Raw genomic sequence first — 26,630 nt, forward strand, 5'->3', positions numbered from 1 at the left:
ATGAAACTGAATACAGAACTATCTGAAAATCTAGAATATATCAATGTGAAATACAAATTTTTTACCAAATGAAGAAAATCTTACCTTCAGCAACACCCCAAGGATACTGCCTTCCTCTGACCCTTTTGCCATTAACTTCAATGATAGTATTACTACCTACCACAGCGAGAGGTAAACGGTCCTATAAAACAAAGTATTCTTGTTCAAATATATCTCTGTAGTCCTCACAAATTCAAGAATAAAGAACTTTACATTACTCAACACATTACCAAAAAAACTACCCTGACAGTTTCTGTATTTACTTTTATAGGCCATTCACAATTACTATTTATTATTAAAATTGTCATTACACGGTATTCTCATCAATGTAAACAATGAATAAAACTATATTTTCTCTGAAAATTTAAGAATACGAAAGCATATATACTCCACTCATCAAAGTATCTGTTAAAAAAAATCATCTCCAAAAGAAACCGTCCCATTTTGAAAAAATTAAAAGGGTAAAAAACATACTAGCAGTTAGAGGGAAAAAATGAGGCTTGTGACAAGTCTGCCTATCTAATCACAAATCAACCCTAATAGCCCTGGAAGCAGGGAATATTATATGTGCTAAACTCTACCTGTGGAACTCCAGCTCTGGGGGATTGGATTTGTATTCATCTAGACTAATTCAGAGTACAATCTTTCAAAATTCTTGTAGCTTCCAGAAATATTTAATAATATATAAAATATATGACTATTTTATAAAACTATAGAAATTCTTCATTGATCAGGTATATGTATTTCATTATTTCAAGATTTGCTTAGATAATGCCATTAATTAATACATCATTTTTAGGTTCAGGGTACTTAGGAATGATTATAAATTAAAAAACAGAAAATTATGTTGGTATAGGTTTTGGTTTTTTTTTTAAAAAAAGACAAAAGAAAACATTTTTGTCTGGCTCTTAAACAAAGACTAGGCATAGCAGTACTTAGGAACAAATCCTCCTTTCTCATTACTTGTTTTTTTAAGGAGGAAAATTACGTAATATAAAACCAGTTAACTGAAAATTGAAGACAGAGATTATAAAACAGAGATTATGCTATTTATCTCTCTATTCCATGTCTTATTACATATAACAGCCAATCAACAAAGTTAATTGCAAAGTTGAATTCAACAGTGAATAATCTTCCTATTCATTTTGTAAGCCAACTACTTAAAACTGATATTTTTTATCTTTTCAGCAGATATTTCAGTGGTTTTAAGGCCCTAAAACATTTTAGTGTACATATGGGAATAAACCTACCTTTATCTTTTTAACAAGCTTATTTTCTTCTTCATCATCTGTCTCTGGAAATTCATATATTTTAATTTTATGTTCTTGGATTTCTTTCATTATCTAAAATGAAAGAGGAAGTTAGCAAAAGAGCACCACACATAATTAGTAGATTAGCTTTATTTGTATTAATACTCCTCTTAAATTCCTGATTCCTCAGCTCCCATTTCTTTACTATTTTTCAGTGATGCAAAACTAAAAGCAAAGAACTATGCTGATCTTTTTCTCTTTTAATATATTTTTTAAAGATTTTATTTGTTTATTTGACAGAGAGCGACAGCGCACACAAGCAGGGGGTGCTGCGCGGGGGGTGGGGGTGGCGGATGGAAATCCTAAGCAGGCTCCACGCCCAGAGCAGAGCCTGACACAGGACTCCATCTCAAGACCCTGAGATCATGGCCTGAGTCGAAATCAAGAGTTTGGCACTCAACCAGCTGAGCCACCCAGGCGCCCCCCAATAACTGATTCTAAAAAAGTTCTCCAGGTGATTTTGATAGGCACCCTGTAGTTAAGAACCACTTTTAAGGACAACCACTACAATATGACCAATTTGGAAGCAGACATTATTGTTTACTCATCTTTTTTTTTTTTTTTAAGATTTTATTTATTTATTTGACAGAGAGCCAGTGAGAGAGGGAACACAGCAGGGGGAGTGGGAGAGGAAGAAGCAGGCTCATAGCGGAGGAGCCTGATGTGGGGCTCGATCCCAGAACACCGGGATCACACCCTGAGCAGAAGGCAGACGCTTAACGACTACGCCACCCAGGCGATCCTACTCATCTTTTTTATCCCTAAGTTCTTAGTGTAATTCCATATCAAGATACATACAAACCAAGACAGAAGGGGAGTTATATTGGCACAGGTTTTGGTTGTTTTTATAAAAAGACAAATGAAAACATATATTTGTCTGGCTCTTAAAGATTATGCACAGCAGTACTTAGGAACAAATCTTCTCCCTTCTCATTATCTGAATTGGATTTGGGGAACAATTAGTATTTGAACTTAAAAAAAGCACATTACAAAATAAAAATGGGCGTGAGTAAATGTAAAATAAATAAATATATACTCCTAGTAGAAATACATACAGTAAAAATGATGAACTAAAACATTACCAAAATATACATATTTAGCATAATCTCAAAGCAAATCTTAACAGATTTTGGGTTGTTGTTTTTTTTTAAGATTTATTTATTTGAGAGAGAGAAAGAGAGAGCAAGCAGGGGAAGGGGCAAAGAGAATCCTCAATGAGACTCCCTGCCAAGCATAGAGTCTGATGTGGGGCTTGATCCCAGGACCCTAGGACCATGACCTGAGCCGAAATCAAGAGTCGACTGCTTAACCAAATGAACCACCCAGGTGCCCCTAGATTTTGGTTTTTGTAGCAGGTTTCAAGGTATTCTAAAATTCATATAGAAAAACGTGGAAAAACAAAGTACCTTGTTACAAAGGGGACTATAAAGACACTAAGAGATAACTAACTCTAAGATCTATTTTTAAGTATTATACAAAGTAGTTACAGTGTGGGGCGCCTGGGTGGCTCAATTAATTAAGCACTGAATTCTTGATCTCAGCTCAGGCTTTGATCTCAGGATCCTGAGTTCAAGCCCCGCACATGGGGCTCCATGCTGGGAGTGGAGTCTACTTAAACAAAGTAGCCGCAGTTTAAAAAATGTAACACTGGCATAAAATAAAAAATAGGCTACTGGTATAGAAGTGTAGTTCCAGAAATTCACACTACATTTCAAAAAATGTTATATATAACAAACCAAACACACAATGAGGAAAAAGTAAACCCCTGCTTTAAAAAAGTATTCAGCCTTTCTGGAAAATTAAATTAAAAAGTCAAAGACATAATTAAGTGCCACTCAATTCCAAAAAAAGTTTAAAAAATAAAATGACAATGTTGGCAAGGCATAGAAAAAATATACTCATTATTAAAAAATCTGTTTTATTGGGAAAGCACCATGACAACATGAAAAAAAAAAAAAGAACTATAAAATAATCATACCCTTTCAAAAAGTAATCCTCTTCCTGTGAATTCAGTCTAAAAAAATAATTCTAGTGGTGCGTGGATGACTCAGTTGGTTAAGCGTCTGCCTTCGGCTCAGGTCATGATCCCAGGGTCCTGGGATCAAGCCCCTTGTCATGCTCCCTGCTCAGCGTGGAGTCCGCTTGGCCCTCTGCCCCTCCCCCCACCCCAGCTCAAGTATGTGTGTGTGTGTGTGTGTGTGTGTGTGTGTGTGTGTGTGTGCGCGCGCGCGCACGTGCACACATGCTCTCTCTCTCTCTCTCAAATAAAATAGTTTAAAAATATAATTCTAAGGGTGTGGAGAGGGGTGGTGGAGGAGGCTGTAACGGTAACATCTAAAAGAGTCTTATATAAATTGACAAAGGATAAGGGCACTATTGATAATGGGTAACAACTCTGAGGAGAAAACTAAGGCAGATAAAATTTTCAAGAGTTACTTTTAATACAGTATAAACGACCATATAGTAAAGTAGCAAGAGAAATACATTGTAACACATTAAACTGAAAATATAAAAACTGCAAATTACATGAGTGGTATAAGAAACCCAAGAATTCAAGCTCCTTTTCTCACCTGTTTTTTAAACTGTTGGCACTCCTCTGGAGTGAGTGTGTCTGCTTTGGCAATAAGTGGAATGATATTCACTTTTTCATGCAAACGCTTCATAAACTCAATATCCAAGGGTTTAAGTCTGAAATACACAATATTTAATATGACTGAATTGATCAATTTGGGGGAATAGATCATTTACATCCCCAGCGCTAAATTAAATTACACTGGAACTACTTTACTTACTTATCAGAACCACTCTCTGAAGGTGTACTGGGCCAGCAACAGTTAGGTAGAACAGGACCTCAATAAGCATTGGAGTGGCTAAGAAGGCTTTGACTCCAGACCCTGAACACCCTGGTCATAGGGTTTTGGGCCCTAAAGAGGAATTAGAAAAACCAGAAAAGCTCCTAATAGGCTTTCCTAGAATAGCCTCTATACTCACTACTCAAAATTTGGGAAATCTGTTTCGTTTTTTTTAAAAAAATGACAGTCCTCTTTGAACCGCACATTCCATTCTTGCTGCCAACTTTATATCTCAGATAAAAGGCTCAAAAGAGAATCTTCTTCAACATCCCTTTTACCCATTACAATCTGGCTTCTGCCTTCACTTTGCTATTATACTTTCAAGAAGGTCACCAAACACTGCCATGCTGCTAATATAATTTGCATTAGTAACTCATAAATATTGTGTTGTTTACCATTACTTCTTATATTTACCCATTATGCAGCATTTGACATTACTCTCACATAAGCCGTTCCCTCAGGGTACTTCTAAGGATCTTCTCTGTAAGTTAGTCCCTTAAGAGTTACCCTCCTCAGACTACTCTACCCTAGGCCCTCTTTTCTCTTTACTCTACATTCTGTATGCTTATCATTGACCACAGTGACTTCTACCATCCTCCGTGAGTCTCAAATCTTCACACCCTGCCCAGATCTCATTCTTATGTTGCAGACTTGTGTTCACCCAGTGGAAATACTACTTGGACATCCAATTTTAACTCCTCAAAATCAAAAGTTCATCTGAACACCCAAATTTTCCCTCCTCTTCTGTGCTATTTTTGAGAATGTTACTACAATCCACCCAATTACTCAAGGCTGAAACCCAGGGTTCCTCCCTCCTCTGATTCTCACTCCCAAAGATTTCCCAAAACCTGCTGAACAAATAAGTGTATTACTTTGGTTCAGGCCACTAAGACCTTTGGTATGGACAATTATTAGACTGCACTCAGTTTCCCTCCAAACCATATACACTACAGTCAGAAAGGTCTTTCTAAAATCCAAATGAGTCATTTCCCCGACTGAAAACCTTACCAAAGGCCAGATTCTTTGGCTAGTATGGCCTACAAGGCCTGTGAAGACATAGCCTTTCTAGCTGTCCTCATCTCTTAGCATCCCTTACCATCTTTTGCCATCTCCTACTTCTAATATGCCAGCCGTTTTGAACTTCTCATGATTTCTTGAAAGCACCATACTTTGACCACTGTTCAGGGGCTACTGCCTCTACCTAAAACATGCTCCATTCCCATCCCCCTTCTACTTGGCTTGTCTAATTTCTATTGGTCCTTTAGGACTTGGCTTACAATTCTCATTTCCTCTGCGTATTTTTCTCTGACTTAACACTAGGCATCTTCTAAGAAGTCACAACACTTAATTTGCCATATATTGTGTATCTGTTTTCCCCATCTTCTCACTAGAGATCCTTAAGAGCAAGGTCTTTGTCTCATTCATCTATATCTCCAATACCTAGCACAGTGTCGACACCTGGGGTGCCCAAATATTTGCTGACCAAAAAAGTAAGCTGCTGTGATTTTCCTTATGTTCTTGAATAACTCTAAATGAAAACCAAAGAAATTCTTCACATCAAGAATATATTATAGGCTAAAAATTACTATCCCACAAAAATAAATGAAGATGATGGGAATATTTTGCATAGAAATACCATTCTAAATTGGTATTCCTTAACTTACAAACCTTAAAAACAACTGGAATAAAGATCTAGTTTCATTATGAATTTTACTAATGTAAAATTTAAAAAAAGCCCTGTTGAGTTCTTTTAAAGTATTATAGTTAAATAAACATATTGTGTGTATATTATATATAATATATATTCTTAAAAGAGAATCTATATACATAGATAGATATATATAATATATCACACACACATATATGTAAGTAGTTGGGAGGTCGGGGACCCAGAGACTAAAGAGGTATTCCTTTTTACTAACAAATAATAAATAATACTATACCTCTTAGTTGTAGTGATGCTGACTGGCAGAAAGATAGGGATATGGAATAGGAAGGCAGGTATGGAGAAGACACCTACCTCCTATTCTAATTCTCCTTATCCTGAATCCTTTGAAATGTGATATTGGCATTCAGAGAATAGGGAACACTACAGAAAAGAGATTGTCGCTGGAATAACACTGTATGATCTATAAACAGCACCCTTACTTCATAAGTGCTAAGTGAAAGAACATACCCAACTTTGAAAAAAAATTTAAGTTTTGCTTTTTTTCATCAGTCATTATATGTAACACTAAATATAAAAGCCATGGCCCAGTCAATCAATCTCAGATTTGTAAACTTTTATAGTTCACTTTCCAGATTATACTCATGACAAATTTAAGTTACCACCAATACGACCTCATTAAACCAGTAACAGAAAAGAATTCAGTTAATCTAAAATTTTAATACATTATAAGATCATTTAATATAAAATATTAAAATCAAAATGTAAGTTACCAAGGTTCTACACTTAAAAGTAAAACAGCACTTGCTGAGTATTTATTATCTCAACTTTTAAAGAGAAAGACACTGAAAAACAACCATGACAAGGAAACGGGTAACGTCAACTTTTTAAATATAAAACAAGGCTGAAGAACATTTAAATCTGTTTAAAAATTAAACTTTAGGGAAAAAAAAGGTAAAACCTTTATAAAAGCCCCGATAAAACCCTTCTGCCCTTTTAAATTAGAATACAAATTTCAGAAGCTTACAAAATGTCAACAGCAGAAAACATTTAGTTCACATGTAGATTACATTCTGGTTGAAATTTTTCCTCTGTCCACTTAGTTTTATTTCAGGTCATCTTTTCCAAGAAATTTAGTTTTAAACAATGGAAAGTCCTTTATAGAATTTCTAGAAGATAAACCCACATTAGAGGAAAAAGACTATTTAACCTCAAAGCCTACAGCAAAATAAAATGACTACAGGGCAAATGATAAATACACATACATGTATTTCTAAGGGAAAAAATCGATATAAAACCCACTGAACGACACTGATTTTTTTTTTAAATGGCTATCAATATTCAAAAGGGTAAAAATACCACTTTAAAATTCAAGTTCCAAGACAGTTTTTAATTTTAATAGCTATTACCAATCACTGAACAGAAAATGAAGCAACGATTCCTGAAATCATAAATCAGTCCTGTGTTTAGTGATGACACTAGGTGGGCGGAGGTGGGGGACATTATAAATACAATGCTGGATCAATTTATAATTACTCCAAAACAAGACCCCTCAAAAAAGGGAATCTAGGGACTACCTAGATAAGATAGAAAGGCCCTGATTCATCTATTAGACTGCCTAGAATTTCAGTCTGTAGTGAACAGAAGATCAGGAACTCTCTACATAAAGTCAGTGTATTATTCTTTCACTTAATCCACAGTAACACATACCAATGAGCAAAACTTTGTTCCATGCCTAAAAGTAGTGAAAATGAGAAACTATTCAAAAGCACAATTTTTATACCTAGAGAATAAAAATTTTGAACTCCTATCTCTTGTGACAAATAAGAAATGGCCCAAAGCTACTACACATCATTTGAATTACTAAAAAAAAATTTAATCTTATTTCCCATGCAATTTTAAGAAATATACTTTCCCCCAGGGATGGAAGGAATGTGATTTCATGAGAATTACTAAATCCTGGAGAGAGTCCAAAAGATCTAAAATAATAAAACTGGATAAAAACTGACAAATTTCTATTGACTAAAATGCAGTTAAGATTTTACTCTGTTGGCTTCCAAGAAAAAGCCCTAACAAGTTAACCCAGAATGATTAAAAATAAATAAATAAAAATAAATAAAAAATCAGGAAGAATCTAGCAGGTACTCATAAAAGGCTACATACAGTGTGTTATGCTTTTGAGATTTTGGGGGGGGCTTTTAAGTAGATGAGTCAATTTTGCATATTAAATATGTAAACTTCGGGGCGCCTGGGTGGCATAGCGGTTAAGCGTCTGCCTTCGGCTCAGGGCGTGATCCTGGCGATCTGGGATCGAGCCCCACATCAGGCTCTTCTGCTATGAGCCTGCTTCTTCCTCTCCCACTCCCCCTGCTTGTGTTCCCTCTCTCGCTGGCTGTCTCTATCTCTGTCAAATAAATAAATAAAATCTTTAAAAAAAAATAAAAAATAAATAAATATGTAAACTTCTAAGAACACTGTAGAAGAATTTTAGAAACAAAGAAACATTTGCACCACTATAATCCGAGAGTACAAAAATCGTAAACTACATAATTTAAGACTTTTTGCTCAACCATGATAATGATAATGGGCATTAGCTTATCTAGGAAAATGGTGGTGAAAGCAGCAGAAAATAGAAGAGAAAGGTACTGTTATGAAGGAACTGATTTATACTACTGTAATCTGAGGTGGTGTACTGCTATTTAGTCTGATGCTGTATACTATTCCGGTTCCTTCTGGTAGAGAGATAGCAGCCCTAATCATCAGGTGGCTGAGCTATGTGGGGTCATCTACCCAAACAAAAAGACTGAAGAAAAGTAAATACAAACATCTGCAGTTGACAGTGACACATATATCTACTCAAATGACAGATGAAGTACAAACAATAAAAAAAGGAATAGAGGCTGGCCATACTAACAAGAATAATAATCGGATCATATGAATGTCTTAATACTTACATTTAAACTCCTAATAAGTAGACGGTTAGCACAGATGATATGAAACTTAAAACATGATTGTGACAGCTAAGGTGAAACAGAGCCAAAGAAACTTAGTGAAGAAATAAATGGCACATAAGAACTTAGGTACTTAACTTTTTTGGTAACCTTTTCCATCAGATCCATAGTAAAAACATCTTTGGAGTTTCTCAGAATATGTCTCAGTTAATTGTTATAGCTGTTTCTCATTATTTAGTAGTTCAATTTGTGGCAAGAGGTCAAAAGGAAGCTAAACTAGCCACACTGAGACATTAAACCTTGATGGAAACACTGTTTCTTATAGTGAAGCAGGTAAAAAAGCCTTATGTATGAACTAAGAAGTAAAATTACTGTTAGCTTATCTAGGACTTAAAAAATGTTTTTTATAAGCCATTTTTATATAGAATTTCGGATTTCACAACTGGTGTAGTTAAACATATTCCACAGAGATCTGGATTACTAAAATATGCACCCAAAGTTCAGTAATAATAAGCAATAGCAAGTTATCAGAAGTATTAAGGTACTGACCCATGTCCTGAAGGAGCAATGAAGTATAAACAACACTGCACCCTGTTATCAGGCATCTGACGTCTGTTCACTCGAGATTCTGCATTTAGGTAGTCCTCAAATTTACTATCAATGTAGTCAATAACAGGCTGCCAGCTATAGAAAGCAGATAAATAAAATAATTAAGTTGTAATTTACATATGAATGTACAACTGATGACTGCTAAAGTGGAGTAATCAATATTTTTAAATGGCAAAACCAATCAAACCAGTGGAAGAGATCTCAAATTATTCTACATACACTGATTCAAAAACAAATATTAATTACACTGAATAAATCTTGATTATTTCTAAACTTTCCAAATCAAAGAAAATTAATTATATAGTTAAAGCACAGCCAAATTATCACTTTATTTGCATTGATAAGTACAGAGTTCTATATTTCAAATGAAAAGATTAAATAATACAAAAACCTCATGATGAATTTATTTAGGTGTTTTAAAAGCTGACACAGAAATTTACTTAAAAAACAATGTGGTACTCAAAGAAAAATTTAAATATTGTTTATAAGATACTAAGGTATTATTTCCAAATAAAATGCCATAAATGTTTTCTTAACTTATGACTTGGAAAAATTGAACATTTAAAATCAGGTTTAAATTAGGATGTGATAGAAAATAACACATATAATAAGTGGATAAAATTATGGTAGAAAAATAAAAAGTTTTAACTTCCTCATAATAATGAGAATTCTTGTATCTATGTTGTTTTGGAATTTGTCTTCAGAATAATTCTATGATAGGTATTATCTCCATTTTATAGAAATCAGTTCAGAGAAGTTAAGCAACATTTTCAAGTAAGTGGCAAAGTTGGTATAAGAACTCAAGTCATATCACTTAAAAATTTAGTGACTTTTGCTAAAATGAGAAGTTTGAAATCTTAAGCAGAAAAAGTCTAACCACCCATACCCCAAATGCAATATAAAGCAGTGATGACAACCCTTCTTACCAATTACTATTATCCACCGCATCTCCAAATCCTGGGGTATCAACTATTGTGAGCAGCAACTGAACACCACCTTCTTTGATTAAAACTTTGGATTGTTCCACCTGTAAGAGTCATTGGTACAGATATTACTACCACACATTACACCTGTGGTTTCCTACGAGGTAAGAGGCAGGAGATGAGCATTAATCAAAACCAACTGGGAAAATTTTACAAACAAAATACCTAACCCCACATTTTCTTTAGAATCAATTCTTGTGGATATTTAGAAGTCCTGGTTACTTGAAAGAAAGGCACATATATAAATAGTGTGTTTAGGGCTTATAATTGACATAAAGAAGGAAAACAGGAACTGAGAAAATAGTAATAGTCACTAAAGCCATATAACACTCACATAATCTAAACGTGTAACTAATAATATAAACAAACAATGTGCTTGAATGATTTGGTAATTCATAGAAATCAAAGGCAATTGACCAGACAAGTACATCTAATGTATCATTTACAGTAAATGTTTTCCTGGACTATCTCCATCTAGTTTGGTCCAAAACAATTACTCAAGTTAACTTATTACCATTCCCAAATCTTTCTCAGCATGGCTGTAATTATTTACACTTGTGTTTATGATATGGCTAAGATCCAATTCTCTTCTCAAATAGTATACTGCACATTTAGACCAAAGCAGTCGGCAAAGATGCAGGCACTGAAGAAAAAAAAAAAATCCTACTAACTCTGATTAAAATCTTTGGTTCTCATTACAATTTGTAAAAATATTCTACTTGAGAAAGGGTATTGGACTTAAACAATGCCAACAGTTCCTCCTACAATCTAAGATTTTCTGTAACCACAAGCTGTGTATCAGAACATATAACTCGTTCATCTTGGGAATATGCTGCTGCTAGATAAAGTAAACACTGATTCAAACAAAAAAGGGGACTAACTGCCCGAAAAAACACAAGGTTTCATTCAATGTACAATTTATATCAAGGGCTAACTAAGACTAGAGACTCGAGGTATACTGACAAGCTAATTTAAGAGGGTAGAATTAGACTCAAATTTTGAGTGTTAATTGCCATAAGATGGTATGAATTAAGTACTATAAGGCTTAAGGGAAAAATCTAATCATCAACATGTGAAAAGCAACTTCAACTATTTATGTTTGGAAAGGAAAAGTGACTAATTTCTAGGTAGAAAAAATTGGGTGTACCTTTTGGGATTACAGATATGATGTCCTTCTATTTTCCTTTGGCAATTTTTACAGAGGCTAGCTGATGCATGAAGAGAGTGAGGAACTAAGACTGCTGAGCAAGAAAGTCTGTAGCAGCACTATCCAATAGAACTTTCTGAGATGATGATGCAAATGTTCTGTATCTTCACTGTCCAATATGGCAGATGCTTGCTATGTGGCTACTTAGCCCTTGAAATGTGACTAGAGCAACTGAGGAGCTGACTTAACTATTTAATTTGAATCAACTTAAATTTAAATAGACACATGTGGCTTGGTGACACTGAATGGACAGTACAGGTCTACGGGAACCTAAAGTTATTTTGTTAAAAGAAATAGTATAAAAAAAATCTTGTTAAAACTGAAAACACTGCCTGACAGATTTGGACATGTATGTCCATGGAGGGGCTTCTAATCTTTTAGACAAGTAAGAGGCAAAGGTCTTATCTTTTAGACCAATGGCCTTTATACTGCTTTAATCCTAGTGTGAACTACCAGTGGAAATTTTGAACATCCCAAATATATTTATTTATATCTACCAAATATATACAATTGGAAATCTGTTAATAAATATTAACACAGTATTAATTCTCTGTAGATTAAAAAAGGAAACATCAATAAATAGGGTTCTTAATATCTTCTGGCCATTTTCACTATCAACAATGGATGTGCATTGCTTAGAAGACCACTGTTTCACACCACATAGCTAAGATAATACAGCTAGTCTGATACCAGGTTACTCTCATAATATGAGAAAGGAAAATGAGGAAATAATCAGACTTACCAGTGTTAGATTTTCAAAACTTAAAAAAAAAAGTGATATTATGTCATGTGACTTACAAAGTTCATATTTTATATATATGCTTGTCCTCTAGTCAAAGGACACTCGAATTATTTGTCATTATATATCAATTTAAAAAAGTGGACAATCTCCAACATCTCAATATATCTTGAATTTGCTTCCATCTCCTTCATAAAAACAGGTTATTCATTTATGGTAACTGTCACTGAAGCAGAAATATCCAAAGTAATCATACCATCCCTTTACCTAATAATTCCTTTAAATGACACAGCACTATATATTAGAAACTGATGCAAAATACATTCTCCATGAATCATCCCCCAATTTTACTCCAAAGCATTTCTGGTTCCCTTATTACTAAGCAAAGCCCATTTCTACCTTCAAAAATAGGTTGTATACTAATCACACACCATACCAGCTTAAATTTTAAGATCCTTGTTTCCTTGTTTTTATAACCAGTTTAACAACTTGTTTACTGACATAAAAAAAAAATTAAGATCTATATTTTAAATACTTTGAAGAGTCTGTTTATAAAAGGTCTTTTCTGGCCTATGAAATTCTATGTATCCATACATGGTCAAATAGATAGAAGGCAACATATGGAAGAGATCCAGAAAACTTAACTGTAAACTAGTGCCATTCACAGGATCCGACTGTATCCTATCATCTGGTTTTGCAAGTATCCCCATGGGATCCATGGAAAACAAATTAGTTCAAGTCCAGGAATTTCAAACTTTTCTTAAGAAATCTATTCCAAATGGTCACTTTCCCATGCACTTTACTTAAGCAGGTCACATCAGCATATTTTATGGCATCACTCAAAGTTCTCTAAGATTAAATGCATAATTTAATACTGAAAGAATGAATCAAGAGTATTTTCAATTATGTGTTTCTCTCTGAAAAATAAAACTAAAGCCCATTATATTGTTTATGTACAATTAATTTACTGAGGACTCTTTTGGACTCTTAGTTCACAGAAATCCAAAGCACCCTTTTTTCTAATATTGTTCCATTTTTCAATCTGAGAAAAAAAAATTAAACCTTCAGTGTTTCTATAGCTTCATTTCTTTCATTTTCAAAAGATGGTTAAAAGTTTTATAACCTGGGGCGCCTGGGTAGCACAGCGGTTAAGCGTCTGCCTTTGGCTCAGGGCGTGATCCCAGCGTTATGGGATCAAGCCCCACATCAGGCTCTTCCGCTAGGAGCCTGCTTCTTCCTCTCCCAGTCCCCCTGCTTGTGTTCCCTCTCTCGCGGGCTGTCTCTATCTCTGTCAGATAAATAAAAAAAATCTTAAAAAAAAAAAGTTTTATAACCTAATGTTTAAGAGTTATTTGTTAAACTAAGTAGAAAGTATTACTTAATTAATTATGTTAAATTTCAAGAAGAGGGTTAAAATTTTCTGTCAGGAGCTTACCTCTCTACCCACAAGGAGGTGGTATTACAGCCAAAGCTCTGCAGGGACTTGGGACAACAGAGACTTAAACAGCCTGAGATATTCCACTTAGCTCAAAAACAAAAACTATCTATTTGGATTATTTAATGCCTGAAAAGATAAATATCATCTTAGGTACTTCATTATGTTCCACAAGAAACTAAGAGGCGAGTGACCAATAGTAGAATCATTATGCCTAAAGATTATTTCCTTCTCATCAAGACCCTTATCTAGTTTATTAAGAGAGTTGATCCAGGGACGCCTGGGTGGCTCAGTTGGTTAAGCGTCTGCCTTCGGCTCAGGGCTCAGGTCATGATCCCAGGGTCTTGGGACTGAGTCCCGCATTGGGCTCCTTCTCAGCAGGGAGCCTGCTTCTCCCTCTGCACCCCCCCCCATGCTCTCTGACAAATAAATAAATAAAATCAGCAAGCAGGAGGGAGGGAGGGAGGGAGGGAGGGAGGGAGGGAAGGAAGGAAGGAAGGAAGGAAGGAAGGAAGGAAGGAAGGAAGGAGAAAGAAAGGCAGTTGATCCAAAGATTCAAGAAAAGAAAGAGAGAAAGAGAGAAGAAAAGAAAGAAAAGAAAAGAAAAGAAAAGAAAGAAAAGAAAAAAGAAAAGAAAAGAAAAGAAAAGAAAAGAAAAGAAAAGAAAAGAAAAGAAAAGAAAAGAAAAAAGAAAAGAAAGCAGGCAGTTGATCCAAAGATTCAAATTCTAGGGGCACCTGGGTGGCTCAGATGGTTAAGCATCTGACTCTTGGTTTCAGCTTAGGTCACGATCTTAGGGTCTTGAGATCAAGCCCCACATCAGGGTCTGCGCTCAGTGTGGAGCCTGACTGAGATCTCTCTCCCTCTCTGCCTCTTCCCCAGCCCCTCACTCTTGCTCTCTCTCAAATTAATAAATTTTTAAGCACGTGCGCGCATGCACACATGTGCGCACATGCACACGCGTGCGCACACACACACGCACACTAAATCACTACACCTCATTTCCCCTGACTCCTTACACCGAGATCTTAAGTTGCCTGTCCCTTTCATTTTCTATTAGCAACCCCCCTCCTAAACCCTTTATTTCTTTTTCCTTTCCAGCCCAGGTATCTTTCTGTTCCACAAAATTCACGAACTTCCATTTGACAGGAATTTCCCTGCTATCCAATAATCCTTCTATGTGCTCACTAGTCTCATTCCTCTCTCATTTCCCAGTATGGCTCTTCTCTGTCACCATGCTCAGCAAAGTACCTCATCTCTACATGAAGACAACAGCATCCCCAATTTGTTTGAAGCAACAGTCTTTCCTTCTGTTCAGTGAAATAGATCCCTTTCTTCCTAAGGTTAATTTCTCAATCTATACCAGGAATCTGACTACTCCATATTAGAGTCATATTGACAACTGCTTAGACTATTTCCCCTTTATTTTCAACCTCTCATCTCTTAGAGATTAATTCCCCATAGGATATAAACATTCTCAGGTCTTTCTTGGAAATAAAAACCAAATGACTCTCTCAGTACCCTACACTCAACTCTAGGTATTCACTTTCATCCCTTCCTTCATAGCCATCCCATCATCAGTGCCTCATTTACTACTCACTTCTCAAACCAGTGCCATCTTGCCCTCCATTCCTACTACTTCACTAAAATCTACCCTGCCAAGGTAATCTATAGCACCTTACAGCAGCATATTCTCACTAAATCATATTTGCTTGCTATATCCTTCATGTGACTGGCTTAAGAACTTTGATCGTGTCTATCATCACTGTAGCCCCAAAACCTCGAGTAAGATAAGCATTCAAATGTCTGTTTTATGAATGGTTCAAAAAACTATCAATATTGGACCAATATCAACAAGAGAATTTCCTAACTGGGCTTTATAAAAAAGGTCTCAAGGAGTCTATAAAACATTATCTTAGGGACAGGATTCATTGTTTTCACCTTTTCTCACTTCCAAAATTTCTATAGCCATTTAATCTGCAAGAGTGATTTGTAGGACTTCATAAGCCAAGAAAAAAAGTTTTAAAGGGGACCAATATAAGGTTGCCAACTAAGAACTCAAAAAACAAACAAATGAAAACAAGCAAACAAACAAACAAAAAAACCCCTAATACTCTTGGGTGCCTGGGTGGCTCAGTTGGTTGAGTGTCTGACTCTTGATTTCGGCTCATAATCTCTGGGTCATGAGATCAAGCCCTGCCTTGGGCTCCGCACTCAGCAGGGAGTCTGCTGGAGATTCTTTCTCTCCCTTCTCCCTTTGTCCCTCCACCCCCCACACTCTCTCTCAAATGAATAAATAAATCTTTAAAAAAAGACCTAACACTCTCATTTCACAAAAGAAATTGAAACAATTTAATTAGTCTCAGAATAAAGGACAGTCTTTCCTTTGGAGATAGTTGGCAACCCTTCACGGACTTAAAATAGGATTCAAAAATTTTCAAGTGTAACAAAATTATAAAATTTGCTACTATACATACAACACTGTATGTAATATTTTTCTTAAAACTTTGTTAATCTGAGGATCTATTTTTGAGAATGGAACACAAAGTGGAACAAGTGTTCAATTCTATCACTTCATTTTAATCAGTCTATTAAAAAAAATTCATGAATAAAAACAGAAGTTACAGGTACTATTTCATTCAATGTGAAGTATTCTCAAAGAATGAAGGATAAACAGTACTCTCTAACTTCTTCCCTGAGAGACAGGATAAAACCAGTCTGTATCATGCTGGAAACAATGCAGAGCAGTGGCTCTCAAAGTGTAGTATCCTGAGGAGCAGATACATATCTGGGAACTTTTGAGAAACATGAATTCTTTGGGCCCTGCCTCAAACCTATTAAATAGCAAACTCTGAGGGGAGGGGGACTCAGCAATGTTTTAACCAGCCTTCCAAGTGACTGTGATGTTCACGAGTTTGAGAACCACAAGTATAAAAAACTCTGGGACTGGAGTGTTGGCTCACATTTGGAGCTGCAGCACTCAGAGTCCTACGGAGGCTCAAGGCAGGACACGGGAATTAATCGCAAAAGACTTCTATTTAATACTGAAAATTCCATTCAAATCAGAACCACTCATATACAGGAAACTCAGAACCATCTCTCTGTTCAGTGTAGATGCCTCTTTCCTTCCAAGACTGCAAATGTGAAGGAATTTATGATACCAGACTCTTACAAATAAATAATGCTCAGGGAGGAGATTATGAGACCACAGTCTTCATTAAAATCTCACTCCCTACCCCACTACATCACAGGATTTTTCTTTTTGTTGTCTTCTTCTATTTTTTTTTTTTTTTTGGGCAGTTGGAAGTGTTCCAGAAAGCCTTCAGGTCAGGGAAATTGCAGACTTTTGAAACTCAGGATTTTATGTTTCTCCTGGTCTGATATGTCTAGGCTGAGATGTTATACTTCTAAACATCCTCCACTGAAAGAATTTATGAGCTTCCAAGAGGAGATTATCCGCTAGATTACTGAACTTGGTGAAGAGCCAGTCAACTGTGAAAGAAAACTACCTTCTATTCTCTAAACAAATGGAATGACTCAGAACATGTTATGTTCTCTCCTGGAAAAGTGAGGAAGAGAGTACACAGGATCTTCAACTTGTTTCTAGTATATCAAGGAATACCTCCATACAGTCAGGAAAGAGTACTTCTCTGGGATTCTAGTAAGAATCAATCCAGTTCTCAGATGTTATAGGTCTTAATTTTTGGTAAAAAGAAGAGATTTAAGAATGATTCACAGGATTCACGTACGCCGGGCATTTGATTCTTTCGCATCGTCGTAAGAAGGAGCAGGGAAGGACAAAACATGGATATGAAATACGTTTTGGATGTTGCCAATACTTTGCTACAGGAGCGAAGCCATCACCCTCGGATTGCCTGCTAACTTTGGAATATGCTATACCTTGAGGAGGAGTTTAGATGGTGGAGGAGTAGGAGACACCTTTTTCAGCCGGTCCTCCAAGTCGAGCTGGATAGGTACCAGACCAGCCTAAACAACCACGGAACCAGCCTGAGACGCAGGAAGATGCATCTGGATCTCTATAAATGAACATCTCCAGTGCTGAGTATTGAGGTACGAAGCGGGGAGCCGTGAAACCGCACACAGATATCGGAAGATAAACGGAAGGGGGAGGGAGACGCCGCGTTTGGGCGCCGGGAAGAGGTAGCCACCTGCACGGGGGAGCGGGCGGACTCGCGGACGGCACCCGCAAAACAGCAGACTGAGACCGTGAACCGGGAGCGCGCGCCACCAGGCTTCTCACGGAGCTCTGGAATCCCGGTGCGCTCACCAGAAATAGACTGAGACCGGGAGCTCTGGGAGCACGCGGGGCGGCTGGCGGCTGGCGGCGTTAGAAACACAAAGGACAGAGACGCGCCGGCCCTGGAAGTGAGGGCTAGGACACCGGGTGTGGGGCGCACATCCTGGGACGCTGCAGGGTTGAGCAGCACCAACAGTAGCAGAGTTAAAGTGGCCAGAACATTAGTAGAGAACGGGCCGCAATCCCTCTGTTCTGTGACAGAGGCTGAAATTCGGCCGCTGCTGCTCTGACTCTCAGAAGAGGCACAGCAAACCGCCAGGGAAAGCCGCCAGAGAACAAAAGCCTGGAAATACCGGCTCAGAGAGTGCCCATCCCCAACCCCCCTCGCAGGGGACAGAGACTCTACCCAAACAGGGTTGCCTGAGTATCGGCGCGGCAGGCCCCTCCCCCAGAACACAGAAGGCAGGCTGAAAAATCAAGAAGCCCACAACTGGGGCGCCTGCGTGGTGCAGTCATTGAGCGCCTGTCTTCGGCTTAGGGCGTGATCCCGGCGTTCCGGAAAGGAGTCCCTCATCGGGCTCCTCCACTGGGAGTCTGCTTCTTCCTCTCCCACTCCCCTGCTTGTGTTCCCTCTCTCACTGGTTGGCTGCCACATAAATAAATAAATAAAATCTTTAAAGAAGAAGCCCACATCCCTAAGATCCCTATAAAACAGGGGCGTACAGCCTGGGTCCTGGTCAATAATTTGGGCTCTGGACAACCCCGCAACCTCTCCTCATCAGAACAACAAGAAGGAGAAGCCCCCCCAGCAAAGAAAAGACAGTGAGTCTGTGGCCTCTGCCACAGAAATTATGGATATGGATGTAACCAAATTATCAGAAATGGAATTCAGAGTAACGATGGTCAAAATGATGAGTAGAATTGAAAAAACTATTAACGAAAAGGTTACTGAGAATATAGAATCCCTAAGGACAGAAATGAGAGCAAATCTGACAGAAATTAAAAATTCTATGAGCCAAATGCAGGCAAAACTAGAGGCTCTGACGGCCAGGGTCGCAGAAGCAGAGGAACGGGTTAGTGAATTGGAGGATGGGTTAATAGAGGAAAAAATGAAAATAGAAGATGGTCTTAAAAAAATCCACGCCCACGAATGTAGGTTACGGGAGATTACTGACTCAATGAAACGATCCAATGTTAGAATCATCGGCATCCCCGAGGGGGTGGAGAAAAACAGAGGTCTAGAAGAGATATTTGAACAAATTGTAGCTGAAAACTTCCCTAATCTAGCAAGGGAAACAAACATTCGTGTCCAAGAGGCAGAGAGGACCCCTCCCAAGCTCAACCACGACAAACCTACGCCACGTCACGTCATAGTGCAATTCGCAAATATTAGATGCAAGGATACAGTATTGAAAGCGGCCAGGGCAAAGAAATTTCTCACGTACCAAGGCAAAGGCATCAGAATTACGTCAGACCTGTCTACACAGACCTGGAATGAGAGAAAGGGTTGGGGGAGCATATTTAAAGCTCTTTCAGAGAAAAACATGCAGCCAAGGATCCTTTATCCAGCAAGGCTGTCATTCAGAATTGATGGAGAAATAAAGACATTTCAGAATCGCCAGTCACTAACCAATTTTGTAACTACGAAACCAGCCCTACAGGAGATATTACGGGGGGTTCTATAAAAGTAAAAAGGCCCCAAGAGTGATACAGAACAGAAAGTCACAGCCAATACAAACAAAGACTTTACTGGCAACATGGCATCATTAAAATTCTATCTCTCAGTTCTTAGTGTCAATGTAAATGGTTTAAACGCTCCCATAAACGCCACAGGGTTGCAGATTGGATAAAAAGAAATGACCCATCCATTTGCTGTCTACAAGAGACTCATTTCGAACCCAAAGATGCATTCAGACTGAGAGTAAGGGGATGGAGTACCATCTTTCACGCAAATGGACCTCAAAAGAAAGCTGGGGTAGCAATTCTCATATCAGATAGATTGGATTTTAAACTACAGACTATAGTTAGAGATGCAGAAGGGCACTATATTATTCTTAAGGGAAGTATTCAACAAGTGGATATGACAATTATAAATATATATGCCCCCAACAGGGGAGCAGCAAGATACACAAGCCAACTCTTAACCAGAATAAAGAGACATATAAATAAAAATACATTAATAGTAGGGGACCTCAACACTCCACTCTCAGAAATAGACAGAACACCCTGGCAAAAACTAAGCAAAGAATCAAAGGCTTTGAATGCCATACTCGACGAGTTGGACCTCATAGATATATATAGAACACTACACCCCAGAACCAAAGAATACTCATTCTATTCTAATGCCCATGGAACATTCTCAAGAATAGACCATGTTCTGGGACACAAAACAGGTCTCAACCGATACCAAAAGATTGAAATTATCCCCTGCATATTCTCAGACCACAACGCTCTGAAATTGGAACTCAACCACAAGGAAAAATTTGGAAGAAACTCAAACACTTGGAGACTAAGAACCATCCTGCTCAGGAATGACTCGATAAACCAGGAAATCAAAAATCAACTTAAACAATTTATGGAGACCAATGAGAATGAAAATACAACAGTCCAAAACCTATGGGATACTGCAAAGGCAGTCCTAAGGGGGAAATACATAGCCATCCAAGCCTCACTCAAAAGAATAGAAAAATCTAAAATGCAGTTTTTATATTCTCACCTCAAGAAGCTGGAACAGCAACAGAGGGACAGGCCTAATCCACGCACGAGGAAGCAGTTGACCAAAATTAGAGCTGAAATCAATCAAGCAGAAACCAGAAGTACAGTAGAGCAGATCAACAGGACTAGAAGCTGGTTCTTTGAGAGAATCAATAAAATTGACAGACCACTGGCAAGACTTATCCAAAAGAAAAGAGAAAGGACCCAGATTATTAAAATTATGAATGAAAAAGGAGAGGTCACGACGAACACCATTGAAATTGGAAGGATTATTAGAAATTTTTATCAACAGCTATATGCCAATAAACTAAGCAATCTGGAAGAGATGGAATCCTTCCTGGAAACCTATAAACTACCAAGATTGAAACCGGAAGAAATTGATTCCTTAAACAGGCCAATTAATTATGAAGAAATTGAGTCAGTGATAAACAACCTTCCAAATAACAAAACTCCAGGCCCGGACGGTTTTCCTGGGGAATTCTACCAAACATTCAAAGAAGAAATAATACCTATTCTCCTAAAGCTATTTCAAAAAATAGAAACAGAAGGAAAGCTACCAAACTCATTCTATGAGGCCAATATTACCTTGATCCCCAAACCAGGCAAAGACCCCCTCAAAAAGGAGAATTACAGACCGATTTCCCTAATGAATATGGACGCCAAAATCCTCAACAAGATACTTGCTAATAGAATCCAACAGTACATTAAAAGGATTATCCATCACGATCAAGTGGGATTCATACCTGGGATGCAAGCGTGGTTCAATATTCGCAAATCAATCAGCGTGATACATCATATCAACAAGAAAAGACTCAGGAACCATATGATCCTCTCAATCGATGCCGAAAAAGCATTTGACAAAATACAGCATCCTTTCCTGATTAAAACCCTTCAGAGTGTAGGAATAGAAGGTACATTTCTCAATCTCATAAAAGCCATCTATGAAAAGCCTACTGCAAATATTATTCTCAATGGGGAAAAGCTGGAAGCCTTTCCCTTAAGATCAGGAACTCGACAAGGATGCCCACTCTCGCCACTATTATTCAACATAGTACTAGAAGTCCTTGCAACAGCAATCAGACGACAAAAAGGGATCAAAGGTATTCAAATTGGCAAAGAAGAAGTCAAAATGTCTCTCTTTGCAGATGACATGATACTCTATATGGAAAACCCAAAAGAAGCCACTCCCAAACTATTAGAAGTTATAGAGCAATTCAGTAACGTGGCGGGATACAAAATCAATGCTCAGAAATCAGTTGCATTTCTATACACGAATAACGAGACCGAAGAAAGAGAAATTAGGGAATCCATCCCATTTACAATAGCACCAAAAACCATACGTTACCTTGGAATTAACTTAACCAGAGACGTAAAGGACCTATATTCTAGAAACTATAAATCACTCTTGAAAGACATTGAGGAAGACATAAAAAGATGGAAAGATATTCCATGCTCATGGATCGGAAGAATTAACATAGTTAAAATGTCCATGCTACCCAGAGCAATCTACACTTTCAATGCTATCCCGATCAAAATACCGAGGACATTTTTCAAAGAACTGGAACAAATAGTCCTTAAATTTGTATGGAAACAGAAAAGGCCCCGAATCTCCAAGGAACTGTTGAAAAGGAAAAACAAAGCTGGGGGCATCACAATGCCGGATTTCGAGCTGTACTACAAAGCTGTGATCACAAAGACAGCATGGTACTGGCACAAAAACAGACACATAGACCAATGGAACAGAATAGAGAGCCCAGAAATGGACCCTCGGCTCTTTGGGCAACTAATATTTGATAAAGCAGGAAAAAACATCCGGTGGGAAAAAGACAGTCTCTTCAATAAATGGTGCTGGGAAAATTGGACAGCTACATGCAAAAGAATGAAACTTGACCACTCTCTCACACCATACACAAAAATAAACTCCAAATGGATGAAAGACCTCGATGTGAGACAGGAATCCATCAAAATTCTAGAGGAGAACATAGGCAGCAACCTCTATGACATCGGCCAAAGCAACCTTTTTCATGACACATCCCCAAAGGCAAGAGAAACAAAAGATAAAATGAATTTATGGGACTTCATCAAGATTAAAAGTTTCTGCACAGCCAAGGAAACAGTCAGAAAAACTAAGAGGAAGCCCACGGAATGGGAGAATATATTTGCGAATGACACTACAGATAAAGGACTGGTATCCAAGATCTACAAAGAACTTCTCAAACTCAATACACGAGAAACAAATAAATCAAAAAACAGGCAGAAGATATGAACAGACAATTCCAATGAAGACATACAAATGGCTAGCAGACACATGAAAAAATGTTCAAAATCATTAGCCATCAGGGAAATTCAAATCAAAACCACACTGAGATACCACCTTACGCCAGTTAGAATGGCAAAAATAGACAAGACAAGAAACAACAATTGTTGGAGAGAATGTGGAGAAAGGGGATCCCTCCTACATTGTTGGTGGGAATGCAAGTTGGTACAGCCACTCTGGAAAACAGTGTGGAAGTCCCTTAAAAAGTTAAAAATTGAGCTACCCTATGACCCAGCCATTGCACTACTGGGTGTTTACCCCAAAGATACAGACGTAGTGAAGAGAAGGGCCATATGCACCCCAATATTCATAGCAGCAATGTCCACAATAGCTAAATCGTGGAAGGAGCCGAGATGCCCTTCAACAGATGACTGGATTAAGAAGTTGTGGTCCATATATATATATAATGGAGTATTACTCAGCTATCAGAAAGAACGAATTCTCAACATTTGCTGCAACATGGACGGCACTGGAGGAGATAATGCTAAGTGAAATAAGTCAAGCAGAGAAAGACAACTATCATATGATTTCTCTCATCTATGGAATATAAGAACTAGGAAGATCGGTAGGGGAAGAAAGGGATAAAGAAAGGGGGGTGATCAGAAGGGGGAATGAAGCATGAGAGACTATGGACTCTGAGAAACAAACTGAGGGCTTCAGAGGGGAGGGAGGTGGGGGAATGGGATAGGCTGGTGATGGGTAGTAAGGAGGGCACGTATTGCATGGTGCACTGGGTGTTATATGCAACTAATGAATCATCGAGCTTCACATCGGAAACCGGGGATGTACTGTATGGTGACTAACATAATATAATAAAAAATCATTAATTAAAAAAAAATAATGATTCACAGGCCTTTGTCCTAAAAATCATACTAGAGATACTCTCAAGCCCTAGTTACTCCTTTATTTTAAAAAAAAGGGAGAGTTGGGAAGATAGTCACAATAGAAGAGAACACTACTGAAATGCTACCTTAAAAGAAGGTCGAGTGAATTTAGACAGGATTATTTAGGACACAAGCAAATGTAAAAACAATTCTAAAAAACTGAGAGCCTCATGGGGCGCCTGGGTAGTGCAGTTGTTGAGCGTCTGCCTTCCGCTCAGGGCGTGATCCCGGCGTTATGAGGTCATGTCCCACATTGGGCTCCTCTGCTGGGAGGCTGCTTCTTCCTCTCCCACTCCCCTGCTGTGTTCCCTCTCTCCCTGGCTGTCTCTCTGTCACATAAATAAATAAAATCTTAAAAAAAAAAAAAAAAAAAAAAACCTGAGAGCCTCTCCCATCATCTTTAACATGAGAGAAATTACCTTTGGTGTCTGAAATGTAAGGGACAATTATCTAGATAAGGAACTCCTCCAAATCAAGGAGAAAAAGAGGGAATATTAAGATGATCAAAGTACTTCAATGAAATCTGAATAGTTAGTGAGTATAAAAGACATGTTCAAACTCATAAGAAATCAAAGAAAATTAACTGAAACAATAAAATACCTTTATACTTAATGTGACAGACATACAACAAACATGAGTGTCCAGGTCCACTAAAAGAATGTATAAAAATATTCATATTGGTAAAAAAATGAAAACCCAAATGCTTATCCACAATAGAATTTATGAAACAATCATAAAATGGAGTATTATACAACAATGAAAAAGAACTATAGCTACACAACACAAATACCACAGACATAATCTTCAGTGAAAGAAATCAGACACAAAAGAGTATATATCCAAATGAAGTTCAAGAAAGGCAAAATTAATCTATGGAGACAGAAGTCAGAAAGCTATTTATATTTGGAGTTGGGTGTAATACTGACTGAGAGGAGGCACAAGGAAACTTTCCAGGGTGCTAGAAATGTACTACAGTATCTTAATCTGGGTGGTAATTACTTGGAGATATATACAAAAGTTCATCAAACTTCATGCTAAAACTTGTGCCCTTTTAGTATAAAGCTACATATTTAAAAAATTATATTAAAAAAATTTTGCTCAAGAAAAAAATAAAAAATAGTAAGACTTTTAAAACTGTCAAAAGTCAAAGCTTCAAAAATTCTCAAATTTAAAATTTCACTTATTCTAAATAGTGATTTACAAAACTTCACAGACGAAGAAAAAAAGATTAACAAAACTTCAAAGATCATCAAATTTTAAAATATTCCAACTAAACACAAAGTCTTATATATTTTTAAAACCGTTCGTTCAATCATTCAACAAATACTGGATGCTAATATGTAACAGATGCACTTCTAAGAACTGAGTTTAATCAGTGAATAAAATGAAGTTCCTACCTTCACAGAGCTTACAAATTAGAGCCAGGAAGAAGTTTATAAGGTGGCCAGGCAAGGCCTCACCGAGAAATTAACTTTTAAGCAGAGAATTGGTGAAAATTAGGGAGGAAGCCATGAGGAAATCTCAGGGAAGAACACTGGAGGTAGAAAAACAAGAAGTGTAAGGGCCCTGAGGTAGGACTGACCTGTTCAAAGAACAGCAAGGATGTTGGTTTAGCCAGAGCAGAATAAGCCAAAAGCGGAAAAGTGTAGGAGATAGGTTACACAGAGGGGTGAGGGCAAATCTTATAGGGTCTCCTAGATATTATAAGGACTTTGGCCTTGTTCTGAGACTGTAAAAGACGACTCTCACTGCTTTGTTAAAAAGATTGGGATGGTGGCCAAGGATCATGTCAGAGAGGCAAATTAGGAGGTTATTGTAATAATCTAGGCAGAGAGATGATAGAGCCCTGGATATGACCGGTACAAGAAAGTAGGATTCTGGATATATTGTGAAAGTAGAAGTAACAGGATTTGTTGATGGACTGCATGTGGATTTAGAGAGAAAAAAGGAGTTAAGAATGGCTCCAAGTTTTTTGGTCTGAGCAACTGGTTTAGGGTAGACAGTACCGTACAGTCTATCAGTATTTTTAATAAATTTGTTGATTTGTTTGGCAAATTTATTTTTGGTATAAGGACTTTTCGGGGGCAGACTTTTGTTGAATTGACCTAGAATCAATTCTTAATATGACTCTTATTCCTCATAAATACTTTTTATCTTTTGGTGTTTATATTTTCTTTTCTGAAAGGCATTTTTTTAAAAAATTATAAAAGCATGGTCACTGTATAAAATTGAAAAGATAAGAAAAAGGAAAAATATTCAGTCTCACAATATGGAGAATCACTGACAACAATATGATAATGAATCCTATTTAATATCCTTTTTACAATCTGTGGACCATGACAGAATACACACAATTATAACTACTTACAAGCAATCTCTCATTATTTGAGCAAATCCTTTGCTATAGAGTATGACAAGTTAGATTTCTATATGTTGAATTCCTGAAATTGCAAGTGCTGATACTTTCATGTGTTTATAGACACTGGCAAAAATCACTGCATGGATGAATCAACAAAGCTAGAATATTGTTCTTTTGTCTTTATTAAGCAAAGTAAAATAAAACATGGTAAGGTACAAAATTTTCATGAGTTAATTGGCTTTCATCACCCACTCAGCAGTTTATTGGAATTTCAAGCTTAATATTTAAAGGGAAGTCCTTACCCTT

The 26,630-nt window shown here is 37.3% G+C and overlaps 1 protein-coding gene across 3 annotated transcripts in view; it reads right to left on the reverse strand.

The window, feature by feature from the left end:
- Window positions 1–26,630, reverse strand: part of SEPTIN7 (septin 7) — a 122,256-nt gene that overhangs the window by 22,580 nt on the left and 73,046 nt on the right. For all 3 annotated transcript variants that reach the window (XM_040644104.1, XM_040644105.1, XM_040644106.1), the window contains 5 exons: window positions 10,354–10,454; window positions 9,368–9,502; window positions 3,920–4,037; window positions 1,290–1,382; window positions 85–181 (listed from right to left, as the gene is read on the reverse strand). In XM_040644104.1, the coding sequence (XP_040500038.1) occupies window positions 85–181; window positions 1,290–1,382; window positions 3,920–4,037; window positions 9,368–9,502; window positions 10,354–10,454 (544 nt within the window). The remainder of the gene's footprint in view (window positions 1–84; window positions 182–1,289; window positions 1,383–3,919; window positions 4,038–9,367; window positions 9,503–10,353; window positions 10,455–26,630) is intronic.

Source organism: Ursus maritimus, unplaced genomic scaffold (genome assembly GCF_017311325.1).
Source record: "Ursus maritimus isolate PB19 unplaced genomic scaffold, ASM1731132v1 scaffold_3, whole genome shotgun sequence".
In the NCBI taxonomy this organism is placed as follows: domain Eukaryota; kingdom Metazoa; phylum Chordata; class Mammalia; order Carnivora; family Ursidae; genus Ursus; species Ursus maritimus.